Source organism: Dreissena polymorpha, chromosome 8, assembly GCF_020536995.1.
Source record: "Dreissena polymorpha isolate Duluth1 chromosome 8, UMN_Dpol_1.0, whole genome shotgun sequence".
NCBI lineage: Eukaryota > Metazoa > Mollusca > Bivalvia > Myida > Dreissenidae > Dreissena > Dreissena polymorpha.
The window spans coordinates 65,759,789-65,773,628 of record NC_068362.1 but is presented as its reverse complement, the minus strand read 5'-3'; the positions used below and the strand labels follow the sequence as shown (position 1 = coordinate 65,773,628).

The following is a 13,840-nucleotide window of genomic DNA, read 5'->3' as shown; positions in this document are numbered from 1 at the left end:
TACAATGATTTTATAATATATTTTTGTCAACAAAAAGTGGTTTCAATATAAATGTATTACTTATTATTATAAATGAAACACATGTAAAGGGCAAAACGTCATGAGCATATGCAAGGCTAAAAACCAATTCTGGCTAAAAATGATTACTTGTATACTGACATACACTTATAATTTATAAATTATGAAGGCATGTACTGGCATGAACGTTGGTAGTAAATGCTTCACCTTGTGCTCTATGAAATATAAACATACTGAATATGTTTATCTCATATGAAATATAACCATAATAAATAATTGTATTTCATAAACATGTGCAAAACAATGTTTTGAGCGTTTTAATTGGCTGTTTTTGTAATGCCTTATGGGCCCAAGATATCATGTTACATTATCATGTGAAGTCACAAAATTTATACAACTTTCACGTTTATCATGACTTTCACGTAAAATTAAATTTCTGTGCTTATTATAAAGCACATGATAAAAATGAATACTACAAAAGTTGTCATTTCATGTTATGAATTATTAAATTCTTCAAAGAATTTTTTTTAGTAAACTTTTAAAACGCTGGCTTACTAACAAAATTCCTCATTTAATAACTTATGCAATAAAATATGGTATGAAATGACAAATCGTTTCACATCCTGAGCATTATTTCTGTATTAATGTAATGCCTTGTGTTTCCAGAATTGTGTGAGTTGTTTAAAACTCAAGACAGAATAAAGCTGAATGGATGATAATGATATGTTAAAATACTACAGTCAAATTAGATTTAAATGTTCATGATCAGGCCTGTACCCAGGCACTGGGCCCAGGGGCCCGGGCCCCCCCAGCTGGCTATCGAGTTATGATTTTTTTAATAATGGGCCCACTGCAAATTTTCTCACGTGAAAGGGCCCACAGTGCACTTCCCTGCAATACAAATGTGCAGATTTGTTTTATTGCCCCTGATACACAAGGGGATTAGCGCTAATTTACTCGCCAGTGGAGATAAGCCCCTAGGCATTGTTTTCTTATCACCTTGTACACACATGCCCGATCTGTCAATTACCCATTGTGCTCAATGCTTCATCTTTTGGCGGTGGGTGTAACACGTCTTTTGTTTGGTCAAGGAAAGAGACACAGCGAATGGATGGAACTGATAAAGAAGGTCGTAGGTCTGAACGATAATAGTGTTTTCTCTTTTGAATTCAAACCTCCTCTAGAGTCATAGCTTATTAAACATTTCTGTGAAAACTGTCTTGTAGATGATAAACATTTTATAATGAATTTACTTTGAAATTTTATATAGAGGAGGTTTGGTTTCAAAGAGAAAATACTAGTAGGTTATATGTTACTGACATATAACAATAGTAGTATTTTCTCTTACAGTCATACTTTATGTTACATTTCATAATAAAGGTTTTTTAGTTTCAAAGGTTGCTTTTACTTCTTTATAAAGTGTAATACATTTCTGAAATCTAAAGCTTTAAACATGTGTGTGAATTTCACACTAAGGGGTCGTTGATAAAGCATGTCACGCTTTTTTTACCATTTTTACCCCAGCATGTCACAAACTGTTACAAAATCTTGGACCCTAAAGTATGTCACAAACTCACACTTTCGAACATTTTTTTAAGATTAATACTTAATTTAAATTTAAAATAAAACTCAATTCACTATTAAACCATATTAAAATTTCACTTACCGGTAAAAGAACTTTCACATTACAGGCTTTTATAACTGAAGGGTTGTTACGATGAGCAGAATGAATATTTATCCACGTGTTAACCTCTAATAAAAACGAAATTATAATTTAGATTTTCTTTCAGCCCTTTACTAACTAATAATGGAACAGTCCAATTATTTCGTCATTAAAATCTGTGTGGAGGTTGTGCCTATTGAATAAGCCGGCCCAGCCAAGTTGCCTATTAAACATTCGAACAACAGAATCAGGATACGCAATTCGTCTTATTTTGACATAAAACTAATTCAAATGTTTCACAATTTTTTTTGAAAATTATTTTTAAATTCTACTTAAGAAATAATAAATAAATTATACAATTTTTTTTTAATAAATGTGTGACATCACACATGGCCTGACTCCCCTCCCCCATGTCACAAACTGTCACTTTCTTACTCACCCTCCCCCCACCTGGAGCGTGACATACTTTATGGACGGTCCGTAATGGATAAAGCTTTAGACTTCAGAAAGGTGCTGATTTACTTGTTATATATCCATAAATTTATAACACATCATATGTTTCTATATGCATTAAAATTCACCTTTAACAGTACCTAATAAAAAAAAAATATATATATTAGGGAGGGGCAACCCCTCCCGCACCCTCCCCTTTGGGCCCCCCCAGTCAACATTTCCTGGGTACGGCCCTGATGATGACCAACACATCTGACATATACAGTCTGATTTCACGATGTTTGTAGTATTGTACATATTTGTGTAAGATATGTAAGACATATGTATTTTTTTTAATTCTCATGAAACAACATTTTATTTGTGTTTGCTACAGGATATATTCATATTAAATTGTATAATTCTTCCATACAACAAATTATAATGCTTTTTAGTTATGAGATTGTGATCAAACTCTTGTGTGTATGTGAGAAGAATACATTGAGTAATAAACTTTGCAGAATTTACAGAAAAGGCATGTTTGAACTAAAAGTTCTAAATTTGCTACCAGCTGTAATCACTAATGCCATCAAAACATGGGTTTTACAGAAAGGTAAATCACAACATGGGTTTTACAGAGAGGTAAAAACTTCTCTTGAACTGTCAACAGTTATGTTATCAATTGTAACACTGTTTTCATCAATAAAGCATAAATAAATATAACACAAAAACAACAATAATTAGAGATACTTACTGGTTTGCACAACTCAGAATTAGCCTATTTACAAACAACACAGTAAAAACTGAAACAAGTACATAAATGTAAGCTAAAAATAAACCTGAAAGCTATGATCAACCCACAGTCACTTAACAACACAACCTTTTTGAGACCTGATTTATGTACCTATAACATTTTTTACATAAAAATTTCATTAATTTTACAAATCACAAATCAGACCTATATTGTTTATTTACAACTGATATTTTGCGCAGGTAAAAAAATCAAGTAAAAATTGCATTTTTGTAAACACTGATTTCTAACGGAAACCTGTAAATAACAAGTCCATTTAATAGTTATTATTAAACTATTAAGTAACTTATGATTATAAAGAAAAATATTCAAATTTCTTAACAGACATTCATTTGTACAGCTATGCCCATTTAAACCTACTCTATGAAAATAACAACAACTAATAACAAAACAATAATGTGACAACATAAAATAAATAAAAGAGAAATAATTTGTACTAATGCATATTTGATAATTTGGATTCATTTTGGAAAAGCTAAATTTTATGGACTTTTTCTGAGACAAAAACAAAATCACTTCTTTTACATTTTTGTTGTTTCCACCCACATAAACACTTTGTTAATCTTTAGAACCACACATACACACTATCATAATTTTTAACAACTACCAATATTGGTTATCAAATACAATTTCAAGCAGATCTCTCAAAATGTGTTTAAGTGAGCAAATAATTATGTTCAATGCTTTAAAACTAAAATACATTTTTCCATACCTATTTTTACCTAATGATTATTAACACAAAAACTTCATCACAGCTTTTATACAGCAATCTCAGATAAAGAAATCTTAAATGGAAACTACGCACAATATTTTTTTCAAAAAGATACAGTATTAAAAGTGAAACAAACAAACATGCATACTGGAAACTTACATGTCTTTTTAAGCATTTTAATTTGAAAATGGAGATATTTCAAAAACAAATATACGCGCGAAATCTTCTGTTTGTTGCATATGTTTTGTCTCATGGACCCATACGTGTACATTCATTTTTTAAGATGATATCGAATGCACTTTATTTAATTTCTCTTTGACTGATACACACATCATGTAAACTTAAATATAAGTATGCCGACTGCACAATCTGATTTGGTACACTTTATGCACATACATTAAGCCTGGTATCTCTATCGCAAGGCTACAATGTTCTCTTCACAACCGTCCTTTAATAAATTCATGCACGTATGTTCAGTGTCAGTTTATGTCAGACAGCTATACATTCAACTAAACATCTTTTTTCTCACAAAGGCAGACTTGTAAATGCACAACAACGACATTAATCAAGTTTAGGGATCACACAAATATTGTCAGGTTTAGGGATCACACAAATATTGACTGCATAAATATCTGAATACCAATCTAACAACAGGTATAATATATTTCTCTGAATTCTAAATAAATATATAATTCTGTTTAACCATGTTATATTTGCTGCATAGTGATTGTCGCTGATTCAGCATTTTTGTTTTGATTATGATAATTTATATTGTATCACATGTCACATAAAAGTTTAAGGACACAAACATTCATCCAAATTAAGAGAAATCTTAACAGACAAAAGGGTGCATTAATATAAATTAGTTTCAGAAAAAAAGATCGAAGCAAGAGAACAGGTATGTAAAAATACCTGTATAAAAATGGTACCGATTTAAAACATATAAAAATTACTTAAATAAGTAGGGGTAGATAGACAAGTATAAAAAGCCGCAAGTATGGTAATATAAATAACACATTCAGTAACACACATATAAAATTAATACAATGTCCAAATATAACTGTTTATATTATTTTCAACTGAATGCCAAGAAAAAAAAAGAATATCAGTTAATTAGTTTGAAACAATTAATTATGCAACACACTTTGTGTTGTTTTTTTATTAGAAATTTCATAAAAACTGTCTTAATAAGAAAGCAGCTAAAACAAACATCTTAATATCACTCTTAATCACTGTAAAACTGATGTTTATATTATTAATTATGCACTAAAACACAACTCTTTTTATATTAAAACATATTCTGCTAATTTCCACACCCATGCACCAAAAATGACCAGACAGCATGTGAATGACCTCTTATACCACACCCGATTTATATTCATATCTATGGTTGGCTATGAAAAAGAGTCTTAAAGGGGGCTTGTTAACATATGGAAATAACATTCGTGACTCAAAAAATGTGTTTAAAATCATTTTGTTGATGGATTGTGAAACAAAATGTAAACAAGAGGGCCATGATGCCCCTGAATCGCTCACCTGACTAACCAAATACAATCCCAACCCAGATTTCATAAAGATAAACATTCTGACCAAATTTTATAAAGATTGGATGAAAACTGTGACCTCTATTGTCTACACAAGATTTTTCTAATATTTGATCTATTGACCTAGTGCTTGACCCCAGGTGACCCAAATACATTCCTTACCCAGATTTCATCATATTAACGTTCTGATCAAATTTTATAAAGATTGGATGAAAACTGTGACCTCTATTGCCTACACAAGGTTTTTCTTTTATTTGACCTAGTGACCTAGTTTTTTACCCAAGATGACACAAATACAATTCCAACCCATTTTCAATCAAGATAAACATTCTGACCAAATTTCATAAAGATTGGATGAAAACTGCCACCTCTATTGTCTATACAAGGTTTTTCTATTATTTGACCTAGTGTTGACGTAGTGACCTAGTTTTTGACCCCAGATGACCCAAATACAATCCAAACCCAGTTTTTATCAAGATAAACATTCTGACCAAATTTCATAAAGATTGGATGAAAACTGTGACCTCTACTGTCTACACAAACAAATTGTTGACGTTTTTTCTATTGTTTGACCAAGTGACCTAGTTTTTGACCTAAGATGACCCAAATACAATCCCAACCCAGATTTCATCAAGATAAACATTCTGACCAAATTTCATAAAGATTGGATAAAAACTGTGACCTCTACTGTCTACACAAGCAAATTGTTGACAGACGCACACACGCACGCACATACAGACGCCGGACATCACACGGTCACATAAGCTCACCATGTCACTTCGTGACAGGTGAGCTAAAAAAGTATTAAGTTATCCATGTCATAGAAAATTTACTTATTTCATAGCATTTTAAATAAGCAGTTAATTCTATGCCGAGCTGGCCCAGTGGTAGCATGTTAACGTTTATTCCACAAGGTCCAGGGTTCAATTTCCAGTGAGGGAAAAGTGTTCCATTAAACCTATTTACTATTTCTTCTGATGTTATAGATTATTAGTAAATACATTTACGTTCATTTTTCAGAAATACGCTGTATTAAAATCTGAGAACTTGTTCACTTAAATCCTTTTGGTATTTGGTTGCATGAGTGTAATATTTAAGACACACAATACTGTTAACTCTCCCTGTCCATTCAGGGATTTTGTTTCCCATCGGTTGAAAACCGATTTATTTGTGCAAATCATTAATACAGGAATGAGTGTAAAACTGTACTGTCTTCTTAAATTTCAATTTCAGATACACAAGTTTTATGCTTAACTTGTGTAATGAGCACACGTTATTAGGAATCACAACTTTTAAATTTTCCCCTATTAAGACAATCTTTCCCACCCCACTCACGCTTGTTCATTCTTTATTTTTATGCTGGTGGTCTATAATCCTTAAAACTGTTTCATATGTGCTTAAAATACATACTTATTTTCCATTTTTGCAAGATTCTTGAAGTTGAGGCAACATCATAGGTGTATTGTAAGAGAAGTGAAGGAAAACTCTGATAGAAGATTTCACATGGTAACAAAATTTCACCGACATTTCACAGACTTTTCACAGAAAGACATCACCAGTCGCGCAGCAGTATGGGACAATCTTACAACACTTAGCTAAAATCTGTAGTCAGTCATTCTGTGTACACGTGTGCGGCTGGGTGAATTGTATCCCGGCTCGAATACAAAAATAATTTGAACACATTGAATATACAAATATTCAGGGATGGCAAAAACAAACAGTTTGCATTGCCCTGTTGGTCAAACAGCATTTAATGACAACACTATTCCATAATTAAATTTGGTATCACTTAAAACCTCTGAGCTGACATCATTCGCCAAAAGCAAGCCTGTTGTGGAACACAAATTTCATAATCCCTGCTTAAAATTGTACGCAATTTTCTTCCTTGTAATTTCAGTACAGGTCCTTTTTCCGTTTCAGATCGTTTCGTTTCCACTCAGGCATGTGATGGAACTCTTCAGAGGACATTCCAAATATATCTACAAACTCGTCCTCCGGTAAATGGATCTACAGAGAAAGAAAACATCTTGTAACTCAGCGGTGAAACTAACCTGTTTTACGGTATCTAATTCATCAAATTGAGTATATTACACTAAAGTATTGTTTGAAGAGCATTATCATAGCATGTATCACACAAATGGCTTGTGTTATGACTAAAAAGTGTTGCAAAATAGCGCCAGCCACAATTCTTAAATTGAAAATAAAAAAAATAAATTCTAAATTTACAAGAGCTTGTCACAGTAGTGCCAAATCCCTGCCAAAATGTGTTTGCTTGTATGACAACATTTGTTTTAGAGAGTAGAATAATATTTGTAAAAAATGGCATCTGTGTCATTTATACTTATTTTTCAAGGATCAATTAGTTATATAGTGTTGGAGTAATGCTTTAGAGAATAAAATATGAAATGAAACAAAGGGAGGTAATTAAAAAAGAAGAATATGAACAGTTACTTTTCTTGATCACTATATTTTTTCTTAAAGGGACCGCCAACCACGATTGACGAAAAAATAAAAGTTCAAAAATACCGTATTTTTTTACAATTATTAGATTATATTTATTAAAATATCACAACTGGTATATTACATAACTTGATACAAACTTGGCTAAGATTTTGTCAATATGATCATTACCAGAAAGTTTTATCAAGATTCATAAATGTGGCCACTAGAAAGGTAACACGTTTTTTTTTCATGATTTGACCTAGTTTTTTGAAGCATATGCCCCAGATAAAAAATCAGCACATATATAATTATTGTACAAAAAAATATTCAGACCAAGTGTATAGATAGTATCATAAATGTGTATTCTAGAGAGGAAACCAGATTTTTCCAAGATATCACCTGGCTTCCAAGTTTTTGGATGCATTAGCCTATTGTTTGTCAAGATAAACATAATAACAAGGTTTTATTAAGATTGAACCATAAATGTGGATTCTAGATTGTTCTAAGATTTGATCTTGTTACCTAGTTTCGGGATAAACACGACCCAGCTTTGAACTTGATATAGTCAAAATAAACATTCTGACCAAGACTGATTCTATGAAAATTTGATGAACAAGAGATGTGTTTGTCAGAAACACAATGTTCCCTCTTGCGCCGCTTTTGAACCATATATTTGACCTTGAAGGATGACCTTGACCTTTCACCACTCAAAATGTGCAGCTTCATGAGATGCACATGCATGCCAAATATCAAGTTGCTATCTTCAATATTTCAAAAGTTACGACCAAGGTTGAAGTTTTGGGACACACAATGAATGAATGAATGAATTAATGAATGAATAAATGAGTGACTGACTGACAGACAAGCCAGAAACAATATACCCCCGATCATTCAATCCGGGGGCATACAAATGAAGCCTCTAGTGTGGAATAACCATGTAAAAATTGACTGCACATGAAATATGATGTACAATTACCTTGGGCATAGGGTCACCACATTAGCTTACAATGAACACTTCCAGATTAGAAAAGTAAGCTATAACAACAACAGCAAATTCTGGTTAAAAACATCTTTAACACAGTGATGACAAACTTGTGAATACCTTCCACTAACATATTTTTATCTACATCTTTGACCTGTAAATACCTACCTCTAACATATTTCTATCTACATCTTTGGGAAGATCAAAGTTGGAGATCTTCAACCTATCATATGGATATTCCTAAAAAAAGAAAGCACACATTGTGATTATAGCTTAGTGTTGCATCTTCTTCATAAAGAATGATATATTTGACATGTCAAAATCCTGCCATCTCAAGTGAGCATTTTGTCAGGGATTTACATAATGTACTTACAATGTGCTACAGAAAATAAGCCATAGCAAGTACTATAAAACATTGGATAATTTTCAATTTCTTTTGCACTTTTCATGTCCCCTTTTTGTTCTACAGTTTCATTTTAAATACTAATGGTGTTATCCTCTGCATAAGAAATTTACCCAAAGGGCAATTACTCTGCAAATACTGAAGATTCTGTTTTTATCTCCTTGGTTTTTCTGCTATTATATTCATTATTTTAGTCATATGGCATCCTGTGAAAGCTGAATTACCAAAGCAAGTTCACATGCTTATGCAAGTAAATGCCAAACTTTAATCAGAGTTAAGGGGAGAATGGTGAAAGAAAACTGTTTTATGAATTAACAAGAGTTCCGCGGTCGGAGATGACCGCATTGAAGCCGGATTTTTGATTTAAATGACAGGAAAGTACCTTTCGTGTTTTTGTCAATGCAATACTTAAATTACTGAAATATTGTTCAAAGGTCAAAATGAAATGTAAGTACTTTTCAAGGCATGAGCAAACCTTGTGTTATGTTTTGAATGCATGCATATACATGAACAACAATAACATTTAAGGTCACAAATATGAACTTGAATTGACAATTAGGAAAGTTTGATCTCAATTTTTTTATTAGCAAATTAGTAACATATTGTTTGAAGTTTCCATCAATTTCATTATCAAATGTAAGAAAATAAACTTAGATGAAATAATACTATTTATTTAACATTTTTACATTCAAGGTCACAGTGACCTTGACCTTCAAATGAATGACCTTGAAATGTCCAGTGGTTACTTACTAGTTCTGGCCAACCTTCATGTCAAGTTTCAAGACTCTAGGTCCAAGCATACCAAAGTTATAACAACTTTAACATTTTTACATTCAAGGTCACAGTGACCTTGACCTTCAAATGAATGACCTTGAAATGTCCAGTGGTTACTTACTAGTTCTGGCCAACCTTCATGTCAAGTTTCAAGACTCTAGGTCCAAGCATACCAAAGTTATAACAACTTTAACATTTTTATATTGAAGGTCACAGTGACCTTCACCTTCAAATGAATGACCTTGAAATGACCAGTGGTCATCTGTTAATCCTGGCCAACCTTCATGTCAAGTTTGAAGACTCTAGGTCCAAGCATACCAAAGTTATACCATGAAATAAGAACTTTAACATTTTTACATTCAAGGTCACAGTGACCTTGACCTTCAAATGAATGACCTTGAAATGACCAGTGGTTACTAACTAGTTATGGCCAACCTTCATGTCAAGTTTCAAGACTCTAGGTCCAAGCATACCAAAGTTATAACAACTTTAACATTTTTTATATTGAAGGTCACAGTGACCTTGACCTTCAAATGAATGACCTTGAAATGACCAGTGGTCATCTGTTAATCCTGGCCAACCTTCATGTCAAGTTTGAAGACTCTAGGTCCAAGCATACCAAAGTTATACCATGAAATAAGAACTTTAACATTTTCGAGCACGCCGCCACCCCGCCCGCCCGCCCGCCCCCCCGCCCGCCCGACAACATCAATCTATAAGCCGAGATTTTTTCGAAAAAAATCCGGCTAAAAAGCTAACCAGCAGTTAAGATGCATAATTGTTTTTTATTATTTTATTCATAGCTCTGGCAGCCATCTTTTGCACAAAACTGGTCCCATTTGAGCACTTTGGGTTCAGGACCACCCAAGTATCCTTTCTGTGGCTGTAAGTTTCAACAACAAGAGGGCCAAGGTGGCCCTAGTTCGCTCACCTGAGAGGAGTCGGTTCATTCAAACTTTACCAAATGTCAAACTTGACCTAGATATTGTCCAGACAAACATCCTGGTCAAGTTTCATCATTATTTCATCTGCGAGTCATGATCAATGTACCTATGAAGTTTCATGATCCTAGGCATAAGCGTTCTTGAGTTATCATCCAGAAACCATTTTACTATTTCAGGTCACTGTGACCTTGACCTTTGACCTAGTGACCTGAAAATCAATAGGGGTCATCTTCAAGTCAAGATCAATGTACCTATGTATTTTCATGATCCTAGGCATAAGCGTTATTATGTTATCATCTGGAAACCATTTTACTATTTCGGGTCACCGTGACCTTGACCTTTGACCTAGTGACCTGAAAATCAATAGGGGTCATCTGCGAGTCATGATCAATGTACCTATGAAGTTTCATGATCCTAGGCCTAAGCGTTCTTGAGTTATCATCTGGAAACCATTTTACTATTTCGGGTCATCGTGACCTTGACCTTTGACCTAGTGACCTGAAAATCAATAGGGCTTATCAGCGAGTCATGATCAATGTATCTATAAAGTTTCATGATCCTAGGCATAAGCGTTCTTGAGTTATCATCCGGAAACCATTTTACTGCTTTGGGTCACCGTGACCTTGACCTTTGACCTAGTGACCTGAAACGCAATAGGGATCATCTGCCAGACCTGATCAATGTATCTATGAAGTTTCATGATCCTAGGCTTAAGCGTTCTTGAGTTATCATCCAGAAACCATTTTACTATTTAGGGTATCGTGACCTTGAACTTTGACCTAGTGACCTGAAAATCAATATGGGTCATCTGCGAGTCATGATCAATGTACCTATGAAGTTTCATGATCCTTGGCATTAGCTCTCTTGAGTTATCATCCGGAAACCATCTGGTGGACGGACGGACCGACATTAGCAAAACAATATACCCCCTCTTCTTCGAAAGGGGGGGGGGCATAATGAGAAAACTGCCCCCCCCCTCCCAGAAGCCATGTTATTCAACTGACCGGAACCATTTTTGAACTCAACTCTCGTATCAAGGAAAAAAATGGAAAATTGGGCCAAAAATGTGACTTCTACTGTGTTCACATGTTTTCACTTTACACATATAGAGAAAAATGCCCCGCCCACTGGCGGCCATGTTTTTTCACCGATTCCGACCATTTTCAAACTCATCCGAGATATCAATAAAACCAATGTTTCGACCATTTTTCATGATGATTGGGCAAAAATTGTGTTTTCTTGAGTGTTAACAAGGTTTCTCTATAGCCAAATAGGGAAAACTGCCACTATATACATATAGAGAAAAATGCCCCGCCCACTGGCGGCCATGTTTTTTCACCGATCTTGACCTTTTTCGTACTCGTCCGAGACATCAATTGAACCAATGTTTTGACCAACTTTCATGATGATTGGGCAAACATTGTGACTTCTAGAGTGTTTACAAGGTTTCTCTATAGCCAAATAAGGAAAACTGCCCTGCCCACTGGCGGCCATGTTTTTCAACGGATCGGAACCACTTTTGAACTCAACCAAGATTTTATTAAGACAAACATTTTGACAAAGTTACATGAAGATTGGGCATGAAATGTGACTTCAACAGTGTTCACAAGTTTTTTTGTTTTTTTTACCTAGTGACCTAGTTTTTGACCCGGCACAACCCAGTTTCGAACTCGGCCAAGATTTCATTGGGACAAAGCTTCTGACCAAGTTTCATGAAGATGGGACAAGAAATGTGGCCTCTAGAGTGTTTACGAGCAAATGTTTACGGACTGACGGACGGACATACGACGGACAAAGACCGGTCAGAAAAGCTCACCTGAGCAATCAGGTGAGCTAAAAAGCAGGCGATCAGTTTCCAAAGAAATTTTATTTAAATGATGCATGATGTAAACACCACCATGTCATACCTGGTAAGTTAGATGGCCCTTAGCCTGTGGAATAACCTTTCCAAACAAAAACAAAGTGAATATGGCTTTATGCAACCAGAATAAAACCAGAACAGCCTGCAAGTAACACACAGTCTGTTCAGGTATTATGCTGTTTGCTGCTCATCAGTATCTTAGGTTTGGAAATGAAGCCTCTAAAACTTGAATCTAGTAAGAAAGGTCTTAACCCTTTCAGTGTGGGAACCGAATTTTAAAGGCCTTTGCAAACATTTTGGATCCAGATGAGACGCCACAGAACGTGGAGTCTCATCAGGATCCAAACTGTTTGCTATTCTGAAAGTATTCTTTGAAAAAAAATCGAACAAAATGCTAATTTTAGAAATTCAGCAGAAGACATTTTAGCAGACGACAAATTTCCCAGCATGCATAGGGTTAAATATTATTTGATTCAATATATAATAATTATGTCTTACAAACACTTCATATCTAAGTGGTCAAGAGGTAAAACATGCAAACAAGAGTTATTCTCACCGGTGGTTTTGACTCTGTGTGCCAAGAGCTCTTTTGAAATGTCATCAACGAAACGCCAGGCTGGTCAAATATGGTGCTGGTAACCTAGGAAACACAAACAAACAAATTGTTAAAATCATTTAATAAAATATGTTGGTGTTTAAGGTTGGCATGAAGGCAGGTGAGACTACTCTAAACTTGCATGAGTTGAAACAGGTAGATTGGTAAATAAATTCTCTATCATGATATCAGCAAATTTATAAACAGGAATTTATTAATTTTAATTTTTGGAGTAGCCCCGAATTTTCCACTTTATTTAGACTTATGTAAATCTGAACCAAAAAATGTTTCAATAAGTTTGCTATAGCACATCTTCAAAAATTGTAACAAATAATGGTAATACTAAATGATAAAATACTGAAAGTATAACATTTTCAGATTTGTTTGTGTGCCAGGGTAAGTGGGGATCCATTTTGTTTAATTTATAAAGAAAGACATCATGGTTATTGTTTTGTTTTCATACATGTAGGTAAAGCAGTGCATTCACCATTCGTATTAGTATAATTCTTGAAAACGACATCTTAACAATACCTTATCCATTTTATGGTTTCATGAATAAAATGAAAACTAGGGTCATAAGTCATGCCATGATGCATAAACAAACTGAATGATGATTAAAATATACTAGCACATGCTTTTTAACAAAATTGAAATGACATTAT

At 34.0% G+C, this 13,840-nt stretch overlaps 1 protein-coding gene across 9 annotated transcripts in view; it reads right to left on the bottom strand.

The window, feature by feature from the left end:
• Positions 1–13,840, bottom strand: part of LOC127842799 (uncharacterized) — a 290,851-nt gene continuing 277,011 nt past the window's right edge. For all 9 annotated transcript variants that reach the window (XM_052372516.1, XM_052372515.1, XM_052372513.1 and 6 more), the window contains 3 exons: positions 13,140–13,223; positions 8,770–8,841; positions 1–7,184 (listed from right to left, as the gene is read on the bottom strand). In XM_052372516.1, coding sequence (XP_052228476.1) covers positions 7,071–7,184; positions 8,770–8,841; positions 13,140–13,223 — 270 coding nt within the window. In that variant the 3' untranslated portion in view covers positions 1–7,070. The remainder of the gene's footprint in view (positions 7,185–8,769; positions 8,842–13,139; positions 13,224–13,840) is intronic.